At 44.1% G+C, this 23,881-nt stretch overlaps 1 protein-coding gene across 6 annotated transcripts in view; it reads left to right on the top strand.

Moving 5' to 3' along the window:
* NADK (NAD kinase) overlaps positions 1 to 23,881 on the top strand; it is a 162,240-nt gene that overhangs the window by 96,364 nt on the left and 41,995 nt on the right. The window contains exon 1 of one of the 6 annotated variants that reach the window (XM_073602969.1): positions 15,842 to 16,381. The exons of the other annotated variants lie outside the window; for them this stretch is intronic. Within the exon in view, the coding sequence (XP_073459070.1) occupies positions 16,314 to 16,381 (68 nt within the window). The 5' untranslated portion in view covers positions 15,842 to 16,313. Of the gene's footprint in view, positions 1 to 15,841; positions 16,382 to 23,881 lie in introns of those variants that run through there. 6 annotated transcript variants of the gene reach the window in all.

Here is a 23,881-nt window from a genome sequence, read left to right as displayed (position 1 = left end):
TATACAGTTAAAAAAATCTTTTTTTTTTTTTTTTTTTTTCTTTTTACTATTTTGGGCCCATTTTTCCTTTGATGATAAAAATAAATCAGGAAATATCCATTACCGTTTACCACCAAATGAAACCCCAATTTGTCCTGAAGAAAACAAGGTACAATCCGCCTGGATGCACAATACAGAGGTGGCTATGGACGGGGGGGGGGGGAATACAGGCGACTGTGGACAGGGAGGAGGGGTGATACAGAGGTGACTGTGGACGGGCAGGAGGAGGGATACAGAGGTGGCTTGGGGATACAGAGAGAGGTGGCTGTGGATGGGGGTGGATACAGAGGTGGCTATGGAGGGGAGGGGGGGTACAAAGGTGGCTGTGGACAGATAATACAAGAAAATGCTTGCCCCAGGATCCATACAATATTAAAGATGGCCCTGAATATTCCTATTATTCACTCTGTATAATAATGTCATCTGCAAAAGTGTCTGTGTTATATATTAAAAATGCAGCTATATACCTCATTAAGAGCGCAGCTCGGCGCTCAGATGACTCGCTGCCTCTCTTCTCCTCGTCTGACAATTGCAGCGGGCGGGGCCGAGAATAAATGTCAGGAGGAGAGGCGGCGAGTCATCTGAGTGCCAAGCGACTCTCTTAACGAGGTATATAGCTGCATTTTTATTATATAAAGCACACTTTTGCACATGACATTATTAAACAGACAACCACTTGTCCGTGGACTGAGTGCCAGTGAATTAATCACGGGCACTGACGCGCTGGAGATTTAGCGGCGGCTGGCCGGGTGCGAGCCGTGGGTTCCTGACCACTGGTGTAGCACAATAATTGCCTTGGATACCTATAGGAACCTGCAAATGATCTGGAAGTAATAAGACCCAGAACCAATGTTATCTCTGATCTACTTTCCCTTTATCCCTGTCTCCATTTTATTTCATGCCCATGGCTCATGATATAAGTTAAAGCATTTATTAACCTAAAAAAATAAAGATCCTGTTCCTTAAAAGCATGTTATACAGCACAGTGCTTGTGCTGTGTAATTTGGCCCCCTGTATCACCTAAAATACCTGCCTGATCCTACTAGTTTTTGCCCTGCCCTCTGTACGCTGACAACGGTGTAACATGGCTGCGGAGCCCTGACAATGTGGTCAGATTACATGCCTCCGCCATCCGCTGTGTCCTCCTCTGTGCTCTCTCCCCCCTCCCTCCTTGCCTGTCAGCTCTGTCTGTGCCCGCCCCTCCGGCTGCTCTAATTACTATTCATTTCTCACACTATCCTCTCTTGCTATGTTTGTAATGTCCCCCTGTGACTGTGCTTTATAAAAACAATGCAGTATATATCTTGTTTACAGAGCGCTGATGTGACCCACTTCGTCTCTCCTCTCTAGCATGACAGCTGCAGCGGGCGGGGCCGCCTCTCTCCTCCCCTCCTGATTGCATCTGTCGGGCCGAGAGAAGAGTATGTAAGGTATATACTGCATTATTTTTAAAAAGCACAATCACAGGGGGACATTGCATACATAACCAGAGAGGATAGTGTAAAGTCACATTGGTGGGTTAACAACCACTTTAAAGTGGAAGTCCATGCAAAATGTAAAATCTTGCATCTATGGACACCAGGGATCTAGAATTTTAGAAGGGGAGGTAGTTAAAACGTGTTCAGCTTCTGTGATAATCACCTTGCTGTGCCAGACTAATCTGAGTCTGTGTAGAAATAAGTATCAATGTACTGGTTCCACTGTTACTATTTTATTTATGTATACCGGGGATTGTATTAGCACTCCTGAAATCAATTGAATATAGTTTTATTTACAGAAGTTGTGGCTGGCTGAATACACAATTGTAAGGTGATTTTGTATAGCAGTGAGTCAGAGTGAGAAGGGACTTTCATAAGCCATGACAGAATAGAACCACACTCTGAAGTGCTGCCAGCCCAGAATTATTATTATTATTATTAAGGTACTTATATAGCGCCGTCAATTTACGAAGCGCTTTTACATATACATTCACATTGGTCCCTACTGTCAAGGAGCTTACAATCTAAGGTTCCTAACTCACATTCATATACTAGGGCCAATTTAGACAGAAGCCAATGAACCTACCAGCATATCTTTGGAGTGTGGGAGGAAACGGGAGTACCCGGAGGAAACCCACAGGGAGAACATGCAAACTCCAGGCAGGTCGTGGTTGGGATTCGAACCAGTGACCCTTTTTACTGCTAGGCGAGAGTGCTACCACTACACCACTGTGCCACCCAGAATTAAGGCTGGATTCACACTGCTGCGGTGTGGGAACGCAGCGAATTTACTGCGGGTTCCCGCATCGCACCAACTCGCACGGCAGTTCACACTGCCATGTGCGAACTGCTGGGGAGTGTCATACAATGTTAATGACACCCCCAGTTTAGCCCGCATATCGCACTGCGAACTGACAATTCAGACATGTATCGGATCGCATAGGTGTGAACACCCATGCTATCCGATTCTGGTCCGAACAAAAAAAAGGGTCCTGTGCGAGTTTGGACCGAATGCGGTGCGATATCAGCCATACTATCTGTATGGCTGATATCGCACAGCACAGACATCGCATGTGATGTGAACAGCAGTGCGCTGCGAATCACATACGATGTCTGCCACCGCAGCAGTGTGAACCCAGCCTAACAAGGTGCATGTATTTTGATCCACTCCAGCTGTCTTGTTACTGGCCTTTCAGCTCAAAGCTTGCCATGAGGCTTGGTTCACACCTATATGTGTGCGTGCGGGCTGCGTTTCCCACAGAAAAAGACGCATGAACTTTTTTCAAAACGCGGCCCACAGGAAAAGTTTTCTTTGTTTTTTTGCACCCGCAAACATGCTGCATTTTTACATGCGTGGGACCGCCATTCAAATGAATAGCGGCCCCGCGCATTTCTCACGGCAGCACATTTAACGGGGGGTGGTTGGGGCTGCGGGTATAGCTGCAATTCCTGCAGCCGCAGCTACCCACATAGATGTGAACCAATCGTAATAACCAGTCAAATATATTAACATTACTGTAGTAGCAGTTTGACATTTTGGAGAGCACCCTTGAAAATAATTTATCGTTTGTTGCTAAATAGTGTAGATAATGTGTGTAGAATTTTATTGCTAATTACATTAAGGTAAGCAATGCAGCTTTTTCATCTCTCCTTAGATGTAACAAACATTTGACCATTGCAGTGGCCCTCCCTCAGCTCAGAGTTTGGATTAAATATAAGTGTACCTGCACCTCCTAATTTTTTCTTCTAATTTTTTTCTGAAAGTCCCACAAATGTTTTTTGATCCTGCCAATAAAGTCCACCTAATGCAGCACCCTGTGATGGGGTGGCAATGGTGCTTTGCTGCTTCTGTATTCAGAGCAGAGTTGTCACTCTCTCATATAGGCTGTACCTGTGATCAGTACAGTTGGATGAAAAGAAAATTGTTCCAGGAGGATGGCTATCGGCATTGTCACTGCTGATTCACATGCCTGTAGATTGTCAATGAGCACTTTGCCATACCTAGCACTGCCTCTTTTTGCTAAAAACCTCCCACTGTGACCAGCAGTGTCTGGGGCTGGGGTGTGAGACAAAAATGAAGGAGAATTTGGCTCAGTCAGAAAAGATAAAACCCTTCTCTTTTTTTTTTTTTTGTTTTGTTATGTGGGGCTTGTGCTTGTAGCTGAATTTGGGATTTATTTAGACTATCACACAGGAGTCTTTAGTTGCACTTTAACCAGTTAATTTAAGAATAGTCGGCTCTCATAAAATAATTTCTGTTGCTAATTGGATTTGATTCACGATCGGTATGTTACCTTTGAACCTTAGCCAATAATCTGTCAGCTGATCATTACCATTATTGTTGCTAAAGTTACCCCTGCCAGGCTTATCACATGCTTGTTACTCCCTCATCTGTGTGCCTTGTTCCAGGAGATGGTCAATAAGAACATTACTTTATTTATTTATTTCAGGTTACTTATATAGCGCCGTCAATTTACGCAGCGCTTTACATATACATTGTACATTCACATCAGTCCCTACCCTCAAGGAGCTTACAATCTAAGGTCCCTAACTCACATTCATACATATACTAGGGACAATTTAGACAGGATCCAATTAACCTACCAGCATGTCTTTGGAGTGTGGGAGGAAGTGGGTACCCGGAGGAAACCCACGCAGGCACAGAGGGAACATGCAAACTCCAGGCAGGTAGTGTCGTGGTTGGGAACATTATGCAGTTTTCACTCGTAATATTATATCTGGTTAGAAGTAACACTGTAGTGGGGTTTATGCAGTAAATTGCGGGGCGGGTTCATGACCAGTTAAGCTAAGCTGTTCAACATTGGATCTTGTGCCAAGAGATGATGAATTAGAATGTTTTATAGTTGTCACTTCCTGTATACTCTCAGGTTAAAAATAATTGCATAGTGCGCTTGTATGCAGTAAATTGCAGGGCCAGTTTATGGCCATTTTTAGTAACAATGGTTGAACTAAGGTGTGTTTTGTACTGCCTTATGTGTTTAACTTTAACTTTAACTTGGAACTTGTGCCAGGAGATGGACAATAAGAACCTTTTATAGTTTTCACTTCCTGTATCCTATCAGGTTAGACGTAACTGTATATTGGCCTTTCATGCAGTAAATCACAGTGCGTATTCATGGCCATTTTTAGTAAGATTCTTTGAGCTAATGTGAGTTTGTGCTCTTTTGCCTGATCTACATGGTTCATTTGGACCATGCCAGGAGATGGTCAGTAAGAATCTTTTATAGGTTTCCCTTCCTGTTTTTTTTCATTGAAAAGCAGGTGATGGTGCAGTAAACATAAGGGTCTGCACATATTAATGGCCACCTCACATGTGCGAGTTAGTATGCAAGTGAACGAAAACCAAGGTGCATACTCAAAAAGACTTGATGGGGTACAGTCAGTGATAATATCATTATAAACAGAAACAAAGAGAACAAAACATTCCCAGTGGGTATAGTTGTGGAGAGTGAATACCACATCACGATTGCACAATAAAGAAAAAATGGATATGGAAAATTGAAAACCTAAAGTGAGGAAGGGATAATAAGTGCATTTTATAGAGCGAAAAAGTGAATGAACGGAAAGAGAAGATAAAGCGATTCTAGGGGGTACAACATCTCACTAATGTCAGATAGACGCAACTGATTAAAAGTCTATGGCTGAGAGTCGGAAATCCAAGTTTGCCAAAATTTAAGTAAATTTCGATTGTGTGTTACGTTAAAATTAAATCAGAATTTCAGTCACCCTGTGCTTTACTGCCTCAGAGCTAATGGTAAGGGTTTTCCATGCCTTAGCAATAGTTAATATGGTTGCTGCAAATATATGGGGAGCTAGAGTCCGTTCTGTTCCCAAAAATATCCAGTATTACCATAAGTTTTATTAAGGCATTTTTGAAAAATACAGAACGTGTATATTCACAAGGATTTAAACAGAACGTTGTACAGCCAGAAAGCCCAATCTCCATTGAACACTAATGTGGAATCCAAAAACAAGTATTACATCACAAATATTTAATGTTTGACCTGGATGGATAGGTCCTTGCCTGTAGAGCAGTGGTGTCCAACATTTTGACCTTCCCGGGGCACATTGGAAGAAGAGAAATTGTTTTGGGCCACACATAAAATACACTAATAAGAATAGGAATAGAAAAATCGGCCTAATCACAAGTTAATGACCACTGATATAGATCATGTACATATCTGAGTAATAAAACTTAACTTTTCTTTGGAATTTTTTAAGTTCTAAAAGTAAGAGGGCAACATAAAACTAGTGCGATATTTGACACGGTTTTTGATAAACTGATGCATTAATATCTGGTTTAATGGATGTACTAGCAATTCTCAAGGTGCTCATCACATATTTGGTTCTAATTTTGGCATTCGTGTTCTTCATCCTTGAAAATAGTTGCTCACAAATATAGGTGCTACCGAAAACGAATGACATAAATAAGGTGTGATTGTGAAGAGAGGGATATTTTTCTTTGGGAAGATGAAACTTATAAAAGTCAAGTAAAAGATGCTGTCAAATTTTTCTTTGGCCACATGTGTTCGCTAAGTGTAAACACACTTTTACAAAAAATTCCCCCCCCAAAAAATCTAAATTTTTAAGTAAGTTTACGATTTTGTGTTGGGCCGCAATCGTAGCTGTCTTGGGCTGTATGCGGCCTGTGGGCCACTGGTTGGCCACCCCTGCTGTAGAGCATGTGTAAGGCAAGGATGGGATCCAGACCTCTCCTAATCAAGTAACTAAATGTGTTTCTGGAGGCAATCGGATCCCACAGAAAAGAAAAAAAGAGTAGAGCAGACAGATCGACAAACAGAAATCCAAAGATAAGGGAAGCGAAGAGACTGGAAAAGTCAGAATAGGAAAGGGGGGGGGGGGGCAGATAAAGACTGGGGGGTGGATCTGAGCCTCTTGAGGTATGATTAAAGTGAAAAGTCCTCAGGATGGAACATGCCAAAGGATGAACAATGTGTGCTCATTGAGATATTAAGTACAGTATTCGTATTGATTCCCAATAGAATGAGGAGACGGCCTAAAGCTGGGAGAGGACTTCTGGTGAAGAGCTGGAAATCTCCAGGAAGGGAGCAAGATCAGTAAGGAGGTGAACAGATTGGTTAACAGAAGGACATTGGAGTTTATTTACTAAAGGCAAATCCACTTGGAAGTGCAGTCGCTGTAGATCTGAGGGGGACATGCAAGGAAAATAAAAAACAGCATTTTTGCCTGTACATGATTGGATGATAAAATCAGCAGAGCCTCCCCTGATTTCAGATCTACCCATCAGATCTACAGCGACTGCACTTCCAGGTGACTGTTTGGAGGTCCTGAATGCCTGCCTGAACCCAAGGTGTCTCCTACAGCCATGCACACACAATCGTGCAGTGACTTTACAGACTTTTTGAAACGTTGCTAACGGGCTGGAAATTGGACCTCCAGGCCTTATTTACCATTTCTTTTAGCATGTAGTGGAGGGCTTGAACCTCCAACTTGAGACTGTTTTCCTCATGACCTACTGACACTGTATTGTCCATGTGGCCCTCAAGCTGTTGAGTTCAGTGTCCCAGATGCTGAATTTCTGTGATATGCTTGAAAGTCACATCCAGGACCTTTTATGTAGAATTATTTGAAATCTATCCAAGAGGCCAGGCTTCACTTTTATTTGTTTTTTTTTGTTTGTTTTTTATTATCAGGTTAGAAGCAACTGTGGGTATAGGGCTTGTATGCAGTAAGTCACAGGGCAGATTCATGGCCATTTGTATCCCTGAGCTAAGGTGTGTCTGTACGGTCTCAGCTGTTCAACATTGTTAATTTAGATCATGTGTCAAGAGATTGTAGGTAAGAATAATCTTTATACTTAACACTTCCTACTTTCTATCAAATTAGATGCAACTCGGTAGTGGGCTTGTATGCAGCAAATTGAAGGGCAGATTTATGGCCATTTTTAGTAAGATTCCCTCAGCTAAGGTGTGCCTGTATGGTCTCAGCTGTTCAACATTGTTAATTTAGATCTTGTGCCAGAAGATGGTCAATAATAACCTTTAATTCTTTATCTTCCTGTTTTCTATCTGATTAGAAGTAACTGGGTAGTAGGCTTGTATGCAGCACATCACAGCAGATTTATGATCATTTTCAGTAAGACTTCCTGAGCTTCACCGTCTTGCCTGTTCAATATTGTTAATTTGGATCTAGGTAAACTGGTCCTCAGATTATATGTTCACATCCTGTAATTGCTGAACGGGATGTAAATGAATCCATCTTCTGGTAAGACTTTACACATGTGCCCATTCTACTAAGGGCCCTTTCACAATGATTTAACTTTTGATGTGCTTTTGGTGTTTAAAAAGCAGAACAAAAATGCGTGGAAAAGGTATCGCTTTAAATCCTTTGTAATGCTTCAAACCAATGCACCTATGCATTTTTAAAACTCCTGCATTTTGGTGCATGTTTAGGAAGTGTACCTAAAATGCACCTACACAGTATACAATGCATTCATAAAGTATTCAGACCCCCTTCTTTTTTTACGCTTTTATGGTGCAGCCTGATACTACAGTTGTTTAAATTCATTTTTTTTTTTTAGTCATTTAATCTACACTCAGTATCCCATGATGACGACCAGAAAACAGAACTTTAGAAATGTCTGAATTTTAGATGAAAACAAAACTGAAATATCACATGTACTTAGACCCCTTTCACACTGGAGGCGTTTTTCAGGTGCTTTAGCGCTAAAAATAGCACCTGTAAAGCGCCTGAAAAAAGCCTTGGCTGAATACACTGCTCCTAAAGCGCCGCTGCAGAGATGCTTTGCGTGCGGTTTTAACCCTTTTTCGTCCGCTAGCGGGGGTTAAAAGCACCCCGCTAACAGCCGAAAAGCGCTGCAAAAACGATGGTAAAGCGCCACTAAAAATGCCCAGGCGCTGGCAGTGTGAAAGTGCCTTTAAGTATTCAGTGTTGAACCACCTTTGGCAGCAATTACAGCTTCAAGTCTTTTTGGCTATGACGTGACAAGCTTTGCACACCAGAGTTGAGGGATTTTCTGCCATTCTTTGCAAATCCTCTCAAGCTCAGTCAGGTTGAACGGGGACCATTGGTGGACAGCAATTTTCAGGTCTCTCCAGAGATGTTCAATAGGATTTAAGTAAGGGCTCTGGCTGGGCCACTCTAGGACATTCACAGACTTTTTCCTAAGCCACTCATGTGTTGTCTTGGCTGTTTGCTTAGGATTGTTGTCATGTTGGAAGGTGAACCTTTGGCCCAGTCTGAGGTCCTCGGCGCTGTGGAACAGGTTGATATCGCTGTACTTTGCTCCATTCAGCCTTCAGCCTTCCCCCCAACCTGACCAGTCTCCCAGTACCTGCTGCTGAAAAACCACCCCACAGAATGATGCTGCCACCACACAGCTTCACTATTGGGATGAAATTGGGCAGGTGATAAGCGGTATTGTTTAGAATTGAGGCCAAACAGTTCAATCCTAGTTCCATCTGACCAGATAAACTTGTTCCTTGCAGTCTGGGTGTCCTTCAGGTTTTTTTTTTTTTTTTTTTGTTTGTTTTTGCAAACTCCAAGCGGGCTTTTATGTGTTTTGCAGGAGAGGTTTCCGTCTAGCCCAGATTGGTGGAGGGCTGCAGTAATGGTTGTCCTTCTGGGACTTTGTCCCATCTCCACACAGAATCTCAAACAAAGGTGCTTTATTATTGTCACTTAGGTAAATTTACAGTATATCCATTGGTACAATACAGAATATTGCATGGAAGTACATGTGTACATAAAGTGTCCACACAGAATCTCTGGAGCTCAGTCAGAGTGACCACTGGGTTCTTGGTCTCCTCTCTTACTAATGCCCTTCTTCCCCGATTTGCTTAGTTTGGACAGGCGACTGGCTCTTGGAAAAGCCCTGGTTGTGCCAAACTTCTTCCATTTGAGAGTTATGGAGGCCACTGTGCTTCTGGGAACCTTCAGTGCAGCAGAATTTTTTTGTAGTCTTCCCCCGATCCGTGCCTTGCAATACTCCTGCCTCTGAGCTCTGTAGGCAGTTCCTTTTGACCTCATGGCTTTGGCTCTGGTACAATATGCATTGTCAGCTATGAGGCCTTTTTATAGGGAGGTGTGTGGGTCCCCCCTCAAAATCCATACCGGACCCTTATCCGAGCACACAGCCCGGCAGGTCAGGAAAGCGGGTGGGGTCGAGCGAGCGCGTGGGGGTTCCCCTTAAAATCCATACCAGATTGAAGGGCCTGATAAGCTCTTGGAGGGGGAACCCATGCCGTTTTTTTTTTTTTTTTTTTTTTTTTTTTTATTTGGCATGGAGTTCCCCCTCAAGAACATCGGAGCACAAGTCGCATGCCAAAGTCGGATCAGTTAAGACGGTAATCCGACTTTGATCCGACTTCAGTGATATTCAGTGGGCTGTAGTGGGACCAAAGTAGTGCAGGGATTACTTTGAAGTCGGCACAACTTGAAGTCATACTAATATGAATAATTGTCATTGGAAATCATGGGGAACAACTTGTCATGCGACTTTGCAGTCCCAAGTCGCAGGACAAGTTGTACAAGTGTGAAAGGGGCCCTAATGCAGGGCGTAAAATCTGGTTGCCCAGTGACTGCATCTATGTGTCAGTGAGGTCATTCTAATAGGTTTTAATTGTTCCTGGACCAATATGGAAGCTTTTATGAGGTGCTGAATGACGAGATTATTCATATTCTGCTATATGAATGCTCAGCCACCAGATTGTAGTGTTTCACAGGGTGTTTGCTGCTGAGATCTCTGCACTTGATGCTGCTGGTCTTATGATGGAATAGGGGAGTGCTCTGTTTGCCTGTTGGTTTTCTCACTTGTGCTACATTATATAGACATTGCAGCGGAAGGTGTGAGACTTCATTGTAGGGTTGAGCATTCCCAGGTTTACATTTCTCCTAAAATATTACAATCTTGACCTATAAATGGCAGCCTTTAAAATTGCAAAGAAGAAAACTAAAAACTAAAAAAGTGGGAGAACTAGTTTAGCTTCTGAACCTCTAAGGCCTCCTGCACACGGTACTGCAATTTTGGATGTAATTTCAGGTGTTAGTTTTGCACAAATTCGCACATATTTTTTGAGCGTACATGCACAATACCTTCCTAGGGATAATTAATCAGTGTCGCCAACCTACCAGATTGAAATTTACTGGCACAACACCCAAAATTTACTGGCACCACCACGTTTTTACTGGCATTTCACAAAAGTTCCAAAATTACATTTTTAGGTGTAAATTTCAGTATTTAGGCTACAAACAGGTATGCTAAGCAAATAGCAATGTGATTTAAGGTAGATTTTAAGGTAAAAAAACATATTTTTGGTATTTTCGACATAATAAGGAATTATCTAGTCCAATCACCTCCTGCCTCCATCACCTGTCACCATTACTCCCTGCCAGACTGCCTCCATCCCCCTCTGCCTCCACCCCCTGCCACCATCACCCCCTGCCAGACTGCCTCCACCCCTCTTTGCCACCATCCCCCTCTGCCACTAACACCACCTGCTCCAGTCCACCCCCCTCTGCCACCATCCCCCTCTGCCACCAACACCACCTGCTCCAGTCCATCCCCCTCTGCCACCATCCCCCTCTGCCACCAACACCACCTGCTCCAGTCCATCCCCCTCTGCCACCATCCCCTTCTGCCACTGACCCCTCTGCCACCATCATACCATGTCTCCACCCCCCTCTGCCACCATCACACCCTGCCTCCATCCCCCTCTGCCACCATCACCCCCTACCACTATCCCCCCTCTGCCAGACTGCCTCCATCCCCCTCTGCCACTATCCCCCTCTGCCACCATCACCCCCTGCCACAATCCCCCTCTGCCACCATCATACCCTGCCTCCATCCCCCTCTGCCACCATTACCCCCTACCACTATCCCCCCTCTGCCAGACTGCCTCCATCCCCCTCTGCCACTATCCCCCTCTGCCGCCATCACCCCCTGCCACAATCCCCCTCTGCCACCATCATACCCTGCCTCCACCCCCCTCTGCCACCATTACCCCCTGCCACCACCGCCCTCTGCCAGACTGCCTCCACCCCCCTCTGCCACTATCCCCCTCTGCCACCATCACCACCTGCTCCATCCCCCTCTGCCATCATCACCCCCTGCCACCATCATACCCTGCCTTCACCCCCTCTGCCACCATCACCCCCTGCCACAATCCCCCTCTGCCACCATCATACCCTGCCTCCACCCCCCTCTGCCAGACTGCCTCCATCCCCCTCTGCCACCAACACCACCTGCTCCAGTCCACCCCCCTCTGCCTCCATCCCCCTCTGCCACCAACACGACCTGCTCCAGTCCATCCCCCTCTGCCACCATCACCTTCTGTCACCGTCGGCTGGGCTGTCACTCTGTCCCAGACTCCCCCCGGTCCCCGTAGACTCTGGATTGCCTGGTCCTGGATGCAGGGCTCCCCTCCATTCCGCCGGCGCGTGCTGCTCAGCCTCCGAGACCTGCTGCTCCAGTGGCAGAGTCGCCTGGCCCTGGCTCAGCTCAGCTGTCAGCTTGCCTTGCCGCCGCGGCCGCGCTCGATCGATTTGAAAATGACGCCGGGCGGCGGTATTACGTTACTGCGCATGCGCCGCCCGGCCGAGCGCGTACGAGCTTTCCCGAGCCCGGCCGGCTTCGGAACGGCGCATGCGCAGTTGCGTGGCCGGCTCGCGGCCATCATTTTTACGGGCACCGGTGCCCGTAACGGGCATTCACGGGCGCCCCGAAAAACGGGTCGTTTTTACGGGCTGCCCGTAAATCTACGGGCGGTTGGCAACACTGTAATTAATTCATATTTATGCTCATGTGTGAGTATTTAGTACATATCTGCGCATTTGCGTGCACCGGTGCAAAATGCTGACCGGGAACGCAGATTTTCCAAATGTTCTTTTTACTGAGGAAAACTTGTGTGCACAGGCACGTTATAAATAATGGGCTACATTGGGGTGCAAAAAGGGCAGGACCTGCAACCTATACTACTGAAGTAGTTTGCAGTTTGTGGGAATGGGGGAGGTGGTGCACTTTGGCCTTTTGCATCTTGAGTTCCAAAGAATCTTGTCCCTGCAAGATAATATATATTTATATATATTATTTTGTATATATTTTTTGCATAGTCAGGATTGTTGTTTTTCTGAATTTGCCTTGTGGCTGGTGTAAATGCACATACCAGAGTTCTTTAAAACTGGACGCCAGGCAAACAACTAATTACACAAATAAACTGTGATTTGGGGAGCCTTGTTTACCTTCCAAAGAATTTGTCTTTCTGTCAGTTCAATCCTGAGATTTCCACAGCAAGGTAGTGGACACCTATTACTTAGGAAATACAGTGGCGTCCTCTCTCCATCCCTAGTAGTAGAAGAATGATGTCATCCTTTTCACTCTATTTTGTCCTCCTGTCCACTAGTTCCATGTAAATACATTTGCACGAAGCACACTTGATTGGCTTCCAGTTTTGCCCCTCCCTCTCCCAGTTTGAGCTTTGCTGTAATGGGGAGAGGCTGATCAAACATCCAATTCAAATACTTAAAGAAAAACTGCAGTCTACTCACATAATTTGTAATAAAAACATCTTTGCCATACTGATGCATCCCTCCAACCACTTTGCATATTTTTTATATATACTGTGATTCTGTACTTGCCAAATATGCTGCATAAAGCTCCCTTCACTGAGTCTGACTGTAACCATTTTAACTGTGGGCAGCTGAAGCTGCTGCCTGTTTACTTCCTGGATTTACACAGACACACCTCCAGCTCTGCAGCTGTGATTGGCCCTGTGGCGGGACTAACGTGTGTGTTCGCTTCTGAGCGCAAGCTACCGGGGACAGGGGCGTTTTAAATCATTTTTTTTTTTTTTTATTTTTACTTTCTTTTACAACTTTTCTTTTATTCCTATTACAAGGAATGTAAACATAGGAATCATTCATGACAGATCCTCTTTATAGAGAGATACGGGGTCAATAAGAGCCCACATCTCTCCTCCAGGCTGGAAAGCATGAGATCGGAAAAAAAAATCCACAATCATGTTTACCAGCCGCGGCTTTGTTTAAATCCGCGGCCCAGACGTGACGTCATAACGTCATGAAAATCTCTATGGTCGTCATCCGGCGGTGGGCGATTCTTTCTCTGGGTCCCTGATGGCACGGGAGAGCCTGGAGAAGCACCGGATGGCGGCGGGGGGGGGGGGGGGTTTATGTCCCCTCCCGACGCCTGTAAGAATGATCAAGCGGTGGAACTGCCGCTATGATCGTTCTTATGGTGTACAGAATCGCCAGCTGCAAACAAGGATATCATTCAGATATTCCCACTGAAAGTCCAGGACATCATATGACGTCTTTGGGCGGGAAGTGGTTAAATAACAAACATATTGTTTGTCTATACTTACCTACTCTGTGCAATGGTATACCTCCCAACTTTTTGAGATGGGAATGAGGGACACCTATAAGCAAAAATATGTAGGCATAGGACACACACCCTTAAAGGAGAATTCTACAAAAAAAAGATTAGTTCAACCCACAGGTGTTTTTTTTTTTCTTTTTTTTTTATCACTATTATTCCTTTTATACTGGCTTTTAAAATTAACAAATGCATTCATTTAGAAATAGGATGAAAGGTTTAGCACTGGGAAACACTTTTTGAAAGATAAAAATTGCATTTTATAGTCAACTATATAGATCAGACCAAAATGAGGGACAAATGAAGAGGAAAGAGAGACAGAGGGACTTTGTTTTAAACCCGGGGACGATTCAGAGCTATGGAATCGCACAGAGCGGCCGCGAACCTCCTTTGTCCATTGCACCCGTGGGAAGCTTACACCTGTGTCCCGCTGCTGCATCCATTGACAGACAGCGAGACTCTACCCCGCTCCCTCATCACTGGCTTTGATTGACAGCACTGGGATCCAATGGCTCCTGGTGCCCCAGCAAAGCCAGCCATACCCGGAAGTGAGGGGAGAAGAGATCTGCAGACGTGCACGGCACTGGATCGAATGAGGGCTCAGGAAAGTAATAGAGGGTGGCGGGGGGATGCTAACACCTGAACATTTTTTACCTTTATGCAAGGAAGGAATGCATTAAGGTAAAAAATGTTTAGGCTTTAGAGCCACTTTAGGCTCCGTTTCCACTACTGCGAGTTGTTGTGCGACTTGACACGTGAAGTCGCATGACAAGTCAAAACCCATGTATTTCAATGGTCCTCGTTCTAATTGGTGCGACTCAAGTCGCAGCAACTCCAAAAAAAGTTTTTGCACTACTTTGTTCCAACTTCGGCACGACTTGTTCTCACATGGTTTTCACCGGTCGCATGACATCGCATTAAAAATCACATTGCACAGTTGCACTGTAAATTGCGCGACTTTGGGGTTGCAATAGTGGAAACTGAGCCTTAAAGTAGTTGCTTTTAAATGACTGTATTTAGAAATGAATACAAAGCCAGAATCGTGTGTCTCTTATATTTGCCTGGAGCTGAGCCTAAGGCTTCATGTACATGGGACATTATAAAACCTCTCTGAACGATTCAACTTGACAGATAGTAACCGACGTTTAAAAACTTCCATTTTGCCGCATTTTTATGGCGCATTCGCGTTTTAGAAGGTTTTTTATTTTTTGTTGCAAATAGTCAAAAAATGAAAAACTCCTGTAAACGAAATGCGGCTAAACGCGAGTTATCGCACACGCTGTTACAGGCATTTGGCATTTCAAATGCCTCTGAACATCCGTCCTGAACACATTTTTTTTGCTTTTCAAAAAATGCTTCTAAACTGGACTGCTTAGAAACTACAATAAAGGACCCTGTGTACATGTACTGATAAGATAACATAGAGGAGAGTTCAGGGGCAGCTGAAAAAATACCCAACTCTTCCTAAATGTCCGTTTACCAGCAGCAGTGTACATGAAGCCTTATATTTTCAGGCAGCCCAGCACACATCTTACTGTATGAAATATCTGTCCTGTTTATTTTTCTGCTTCATGTGATGTTGTTTTTTTGAGAAATGCGATTACAAATAAACTTCTGTGAAGACTTCCTTTTATTGGTGTAAATGACAGAAGTGTGCATGCTGTGAGGGTGGTAGATGTGTGCAGGGTGTCTGATCTTCCTGGCTGGATCCTAAACTCATGGCTTACACTGGAGCTCAGTGTAGATCTGTAGCATACAGGTGTGTGTGATTATTCGGAGACACACTTCCTGATGTGCCCTCCAGCCAATCGGTGATGATCCTTTTGTACAGTGAGTATATGTTTCCCCCCCCCCCACCTGACTGATACAGCCACTCTCCTCCTCCTATGGGCAGGTCCACTTTTATGTAATGTACTCTACAAGTCTTAAGAGACATCGCTGTGGCTTCAGAGCTGGATTACTGGATTCCTGTGTCCAGCTTCTGTACACCTGCCGAGTCCTCACCTGTACACTGAATTTCTGAGACATTTCACACTTTGTTTAGCTACTTGAAGCTTTCCAGACAGACTACCTGAGTGGAATGGCAGAGGATTGCACATTCTTAAAGCAAAGTCTTGCTGTACTTCAGCGGCACAGGAACACGTGAAGCTGTTTTCACTTAGTCCTGCGGGACAGAAGACTTCAGGGAATCTGCTTTCAGAAATGACTTGGGATTGCTGTCACTTCCAGACTCTCTTCTTGCCCTCCATGCTCGGCTGTAATTTGTGTTTTCCTTCTTTTTCTTATTCTCATTCCATCGTTGCCGTAATGTCGTCGTGCAGCCAATAGCATCCCACCTCTATCAGGAATCTCCAGCCGCAGCTTCTTACACCTCTGAGCGGTTTATGCAAAGCACCATGAAGATTGTTGACAAAGTGAAGCCCCGAAACCTGCCCAGGAATAACTGGCAATGGTTAGTATCCATCGCATCAGGGGCTTGTGTTTTGCCTCATCAGCGTTAATAAGTACATGATGTGAGCAAAGTTGTTGAATTGAATTGAAGTGATGGGGGGGAGGGGAGGGGGTTAACCATGGATTTCAGGGCAGCTATCCAAGCCTCGGTTATCGCTGCTCAGCCGTTGCTTATTCTGCAGTTGTCAAAAACATCTGATTTAACCAGAAATTGCACTGCTGGAAAGGGATGGGCAGCAATGTTTGTATACTTTTGTGTTTTTGTGGATTTTTTTTTTTTCTGGGTTGCTGTTCTTTAACAAGGTTTGGACTGTTTTGTGCTAGAATTGTGCGAATATGTAGCTTAAAAGCTTGAATTACTTGTTTTTGCTGTGACGGGTTTATAAACCTGCTAGGAGGAATGTGTACTCAGGTTTTAGTTACTGTCCTTTATTATGAGAAATCATTCCAGTGTTAATAACCTGCGGGGCAGAAAATATGTGGACTGAAAGGAAAGAATATATACAAAAAGTTATTACATTTTATTTAGTTTATTTTTTTAGGAGTATTAGCTATTCAGCTTCTTGGCTTTTGCAAACCTTGATTACATGATGACAATTACAATTGTTATAGTTCTGTACACTATCAAGAGAAGCAAACAGATATCATACAGTATCATAGAGCGGCTAAGATAGAACACGAAAGACACATAGCGGAGGAGAGCAAAAAAACCCCCCAACTATTAAACAGTAAAAGGAGGAGGACAGACCATATTGGCCCCGTAAAGAATTAGAAAGAGAATCTGGTTACAAAGGATGGGGAGATGGTGAAGGTATTGACTTTATTCTTCTCAATCTTCACGAGGGGGGGAGGGGGGGGCTTCAGTAACCAAAACGGCAGTGTTTTATCTTGACGATACATCACAGGAAGCACCCTCATGGCTAACAAAGGACAGAATTAGAAATAGACTTGAAAAACTTAACATTAATAAGTCACTGGAACCAGATGGCTTGCACCCAAGGGTACTTGGGGAACTCAGTCAAGTAATTGCTTGACCATTGTTCCTAACTTTTACTGACTGGAATGGTACCAGCTGATTGGAGAAAAGCTAATGTAGCACCAATATTTTAAAAAGGGCCAAAATATGTCCCTGAGAATTACAAACCAGTTAGCTTAACATCAATAGTATGCAAGCTCTTGGAGAGGATAAGGGACTATATACAAGATTTTAGTAATGAAAACGGTATCATTAGCAGTAATCAGCATGGATTCATGAAGAATCGTTCTTGCCAAACCAATCTATTAACCTTCCATGAGGAAGTGAGCTGCCATCTAGATAAAGTAAGGCCCGTAGACGTGGTGTATCTGGATTTTGCAAAAGCATTTGACACAGTTCCCCATAAACGTTTACTGTACAAAATAAGGTTCGTTGGCATGGACCATAGGGTGAGTACATGGATTGAAAACTGGCTACAAGGGCGAGTTCAGAGGGTGGTGATAAATGGGGAGTACTCAGAATGGTCAGGGGTGGGTAGTGGGGTTCCCCAGGGTTCTGTCCTGGGACCAATCCTATTTAATTTTTTCATAAACGACCTGGAGGATGGGATAAACAGTTCAATCTCTGTATTTGCAGATGATACTAAGCTAAGCAGGGCAATAACTTCTCCGCAGGATGTAGAAACCTTGCAAGTAGATCTGAACAAATTAATGGGGTGGGCAACTACATGGCAAATGAGGTTTAATGTGGAAAAATGTAAAATAATGCATTTGGGTAGCAAAAACATGAATGCAATCTACTCGCTGGGGGGAATCAAGGATGGAAAAGAAACAGGGGGTCCTAGTAGATGATAGGCTCAGCAATGGCATGCAAGCTGCTGCTGCTAACAAAGCAAACAGAATATTGGCATGCATTAAAAAGGGGATTAACTCCAGGGATAAAGCGATAATTCTCCCACTCTACAAGACTCTGGTCCAGCCGCACCTGGAGTATGCTGTCCAGTTCTGGGCACCAGTCCTCAGGAAGGATGTACTGGAAATGGAGCGAGTACAAAGAAGGGCAACAAAGCTAATAAAGGGTCTGGAGGATTTTAGTTATGAGGAAAGGCTATGAGCACTGAACTTATTCTCTCTGGAGAAGAGAAGCTTGAGAGGGGATATGATTTCAATTCACAAATACCATACTGGTGACCCCACAATAGGGATAAAACTTTTCCGTGAAAGGGAGTTTAATAAGACACGTGGCCACTCATTAAAATGAGAAGAAAAAGGTTTAACCTTAAACATAGAGGGCTCTTTACTGTAAGAGCGGCAAGGATGTGGAATTCCCTTCCACAGGTGGTGGTTGCAGTGGGGACCATTAGTAGTTTAAAGAAACTATTAGACCCCTTTCACACTGAGGCGTCTTTCAGGCGCTTTTGGGCTAAAAATAGTGCCCGTAAAGCGCCTGAAAAACGGCTCCCCTGCAGTCGATGCGATGCGCTGGCAGGATGTTAAAAAACCTCCTGCAAGCAGCATCTTTGGAGCGGTGAAGGTGTATACACCGCTCCTAAAGCTCTCCTGCTCATTGAAATTTAAGGGCAGCGCCGCTGCAGTGGCACTTTGCGGGTTGTTCTAACCCTTTTTCGGCCACTAGCGAGGTGCGTTTAACCCTCCGCAAAAACGATAGTAAAGCGCCACTAAAAATAGCGTCACTTTACCGCCGACGCCTCGATGTGAAAGGGGCTTTAGATAAGCACCTGAATGACCACAACATACAGAGATATACAATGTAATACTGACATAAAATCGCACACATAGGTTGGACTTGATGGCCTTGTGTCTTTCTTCAACCTCACCTAATATGTAACTATGTAACAGTAAATGTCACCAGGATTATTCTGTAAAGTGGAAAAAATTAGTACCATTCAAATTTTAGCATTGATCGGTTAAGAGCTCATTTTGATTGTGGTCATTGCTCATTACCCTCCATGGGTAAGCCTGTAATTGGCCACTATAGGTTTTTGCATTAGTGACTTTCATTTAGGCTATGTTTCCACTAGTGCGACTTTTCATGCGACTTGGGACTGAAAAGTCGCATGACAAATTGTATCCCATGATTTCCAATGAGTACCGTTCATATCTGTGCGACTGCAAGTCGCAGCGACTTCAAAGTAGTCCCTGCACTACTTTGGTCCCACTTTGATGCGACTTGAGGTCCATAGATACAGGCATTGCTTCAAATCGCGGTAAAAAGTCGCGGTAAAATCGCGGTAAAAAATCGCGGCAAAATCGCGCGACTTTGGGGACGCAATAGTGGAAACATAGCCTTAGTGTGGATATGAATCTATCCCAGATGTGTTTCTAGTGACCACTGTTTAACTTCCCTCAAGCATTTTCTGCCATGACAGCAGGATATAAAGCTGTCATCAATATTTAGGATGCTTGCAACTTTAAGTTACAAGTGATTACAACAGTTGCATTTGGAAATAGGATCTTGCCAATTAGGAAAGGGGTCACTTAGTTCAGTGTACTGATCCCTGGGACTTTTATTTATTTTTTTAATTTTTTTGTATAAATCTTTTTTTGGGTCAAGAGCTGACTTAAAGTGATACTAAAGTCTACGTTTTTTTTTTTTTTTTTCTTTAAAAATAACAAACATGTTCTACTTACCTCCTCTGTGCAGTGGTTTTGCACAGAGCAGCCCAGATCCTTCTCTTCTCGCGTCCCTCTTTGACACTCCTGGCTCCTCCCTCTTGCTGAGTGCCCCCACAGCAAGCAGCTTGCCACAGCTCCCTGTGTCCATTGACATGGAGCTGTGGTCTGGCCCCCTCTCCCTCTCCTCATTGGCTCACTGACTTTGCTTGACAGCAGCGGGAGCTGCCAATGAGAAGGGAGAGTCCCGAACAGCTAAGTCTGTTGTTGGATCGAGATGGGGTTCAGGTAATATTATGGGGGCTGAGGAGGGCTGCTGCATAGAAGGCTTTTTATCTTGATGCATAGAATTACAACCACTTTAAACATTGCTATCCTTCTGTTGGTATATAAAAAGAAATGAGCAGTGAACCTTTTAGCTTTCTAGTTTACCTTTATTTTTAAACTGATAATGAAGCTGTATTTTTATATTTATATGTGTATCCGCTCCTGCCTAATCGAAATAAGTCAGTCGAGACCGACTTCTAACGGGCATTTTGGAAGTGTTCCCTCGATTGTTGGCTGCAGCTAATGAATACAGAATACAATGTCCAAGCGGGGAGGATTCCTCACCTACCTCGCTTGTGGATCGAGGAATCAGTTTGTTTCCCCGCTGGATGATCAAAAAAAAAAAAAGAGAGTAATCTGTGGCAACTATGGTCAGCTTTAGGCTTCTTCTACATCTAGAGGACCCCAGTGGTGGGACTTTCCCACTGACATTCCTCCATCTGCCTTTTCCCACTGTGGATTCTCACTTCTCTTGCTGTATTCTCTGTAAAGTGAAGAGAATAGAAATAAATACAGAAATAAATGATCAGGTTTGGCGGTCCCAACAGCAGGTCATGTCACTTCAGGTTTGTCCCTTGTGTCAGATGGTCTTGTCACAAGAGTCCATGAGCAACTTCTGTCTGTGACATGAAGTGTGAGGTCCTTTCAGCTGCAGCTGATTATTGCTTTGTCTGGGTGACTCTGGTCTACACAAGTATCCACCATGTGTGTATGTTAGTACTGTTAATTGTGGTTCACAAACACAACCCAATTATCAGGGAGATTACATTGATAAGGTTAGGCATGGTGCATACTGGACATTTCCACAGCTGCTGTTTTTGGCTTCAGGCATTTTTTTTTTTTTTTATACAGCCAGTAAACTCCTCAGCATGTTATCCTATGTGTCCAACTGTCCACACACACATAGGTTGTTATCAGCGTTTTCTGGCTGGAAATAAACCCAGAACTAGTGGGTTTGAGTCTCATCTCACACTAATGCGATGCAGGAAACGTGCAAGATTCGCTGCATTTCCCCGCATCGCACTCTAACAAATCGCATGGCGTCCATGCAATCTGCTGTGGGTGTCAATGTTATGTTAACGACAACCCGAAACAGAATGCAGTGCGATTGCCAGAATCGCATCACATGGGTGTGAACACTCATGCAATGTGATTCGGGTGCGGAGGAATAGAAGGGTTCTGCACCATTTTGGTGCGGATGAAATGCGATTTCAGCCATACAAGCTGTATGGCTGAAATCTCAACGCACGGACATCGCATGTGATGTAGACAGGTATGCGGTGCCAATCGCCTGCAATATCTGCAATCACACCAGTGTGAACCTAGCCTTAAGAGGAGTTTTTCAGCTGTAAAAACACTCTGACAAAAGCGCTGAAAAATATGACTATTCAGCGTTTATTAGCGTTTTTGAGCCATAAGCTGTTGTGGGAGTATAGTTTTGCTAAAAACACTGAAAAATGCCACTGCAAAAATGCTGTAAAACTCCTTCTGCAGCTTTCTACAGCTAACGCTACTGGCATTTTTATAACATCCAGTGTGCATGAGGCCTAGTATGGCACATACTAGTAGTTTTCTTCTGTTCAACACAGAACAAAAAAAAAAAGAAAGATCGCCATACTCAGAGCAATGTTGGTGCAGCGATTTCTCCCGCTGTGCTATTGTGTTCTGACAGGAGGACTGCCCAACCCCCCCCCCCCCACTAGAGCTGCACAATTAATCATTAAAAGATCAGGATCTCCATTCACCCCCCCCCCCCCCTCTGACATCTTTGTTGTGGAGTGTATGGATTCTTTCATGTTACAAGTATAGAGTTCTCTGCTTACTCTGGCAGTGGGGCATTCTGCCAAGATTTTAACAACATTGTAACTCTTCTGACTTAGATCAAAGGGATGAAACTACTGTGTGAATATGCAGGAAGTTTAACCACTTAAAGTCTAAACCTTTTTCTGACACTTCTTTCTTACAGTTAAAATCAGATTTTTTTGCTAGAAAATTACTCGGAACCCCCAAACATTATATATATATATATATATATATATATATATATATATATATATATATATATATATATATATATATATATATATATATAAATAATTAGCAGAGACCCTAGGAAATAAAATGGGGATTGTTGCAATATTTTATGTCACACTGTATTTGCACAGTGGTCTTTCAAACGCAATTTTTTGGGAAAAGTACACTTCAATGAATAAAAAAAAAAAACAGTAAAGTTAGCCCAATTATTTTGTTTAATGTTACTCCGAGAGAATCATGATCTATCTTCTAAGCAAAAAAATCACGATTCTAATTTTAGCCAGAATCGTGCAGCTCTACCCCCCACCAGAAAACACTGATCAGCGATCTCAGCCATTGGCTGCCAGAGTTGATCGGATGCTGACAGTTTAAAGTTGGCCAGTTCCTGCTGAACCAACTGATTTTAGATGATTTTTGGCCCGTGTGTACAAGACTTTGGTCCGCAAACAGTGGGCCACATATATGTTCTGTTGAATAATATATTGAAGGATCATATGTGATAATCGGTCCATCTATGGTACCTTGCTCCTCATTACTGCCTCCTAGGCCTTGTGGTGAAGGGTGAATGCTGCGTGCCTTGGGATGCATTCCTCTTGCATTTGAGATAAATTTAAGACACTTCTGGAATGCGTCAGGTCGCCATGGTGACTAAAAATTGCATCCTGGCGCCTGGGCGTTTGTCAGCCCCATAGGCACATGGCTCTGCTCACATATAGGCATTTTTAATCGCGAGTGGACACTCAATGGCACCTAAAAACACTGGCCGATTCTGCCGGGATTGTCACGCTGCAGTCACAGCAGGATCACCCTGTGTTTTTAGGTGCCATTGAAATGAATGCCACCTGGACACGCTGATGTGTGATTTAACATTTTAACAGCACGTTTGAAATCGTGGGCAAAATCACTGCAATTTAACCCGCTATTCAAAAAACACCATGTTAACAGAGCCTGATTACCCCACGCATTAGCTCTGTATCTTGCAGGGGAGCTCTGACTGCAGCTGCCAAGGCTAAGCTGTGAGTAGGGCAGAGCTGCTTCCCCATGTGAATGGAAGAGTAGGGAAAGGGGATTTGCTCCACTCCCCATCCGTATTCCCCTGTGTCTGCCCACACTGCAAGCTGCTGCGTACAGCCAGTGCTGTGTGTGTGTGTGTGTGGGCAGGAAATTTGAAATGCAGCAGCGCTGCTGCAAATCCGGGGACCAGCCCTGGAAGAACTTTGACTAAACTCGCTGTGCGTGGGCACCTCTGGGCTTGGGAAGCCCTCTGAGGAGATTCTAGGGAGTTCCACTAATGCTGCAGGGCTTGTCTATCCCCCACTTCTGCACCAATGTATCTGCATTAGAAAAGAATGCATTGCTTAGAAAGGATAACAGCACTGGGGGATGGGGTACTGGGGGTATCTTGCATGGTCATAGTGCTAGAGGTATCAGGGGCATAGAGGGGTGGGTCGAGGGGATCACATTGTGGTTGGTATGGGGGAAATTGGTAGTGGGGTCACATTGCGTGGGGTATCGGAGGGAAGAAATGGGT

Source organism: Aquarana catesbeiana, linkage group LG10 (genome assembly GCF_042186555.1).
Source record: "Aquarana catesbeiana isolate 2022-GZ linkage group LG10, ASM4218655v1, whole genome shotgun sequence".
In the NCBI taxonomy this organism is placed as follows: domain Eukaryota; kingdom Metazoa; phylum Chordata; class Amphibia; order Anura; family Ranidae; genus Aquarana; species Aquarana catesbeiana.
The sequence above is the reverse complement of the archived record's forward strand: the minus strand, read 5'-3'. Positions and strand labels throughout refer to the sequence as shown.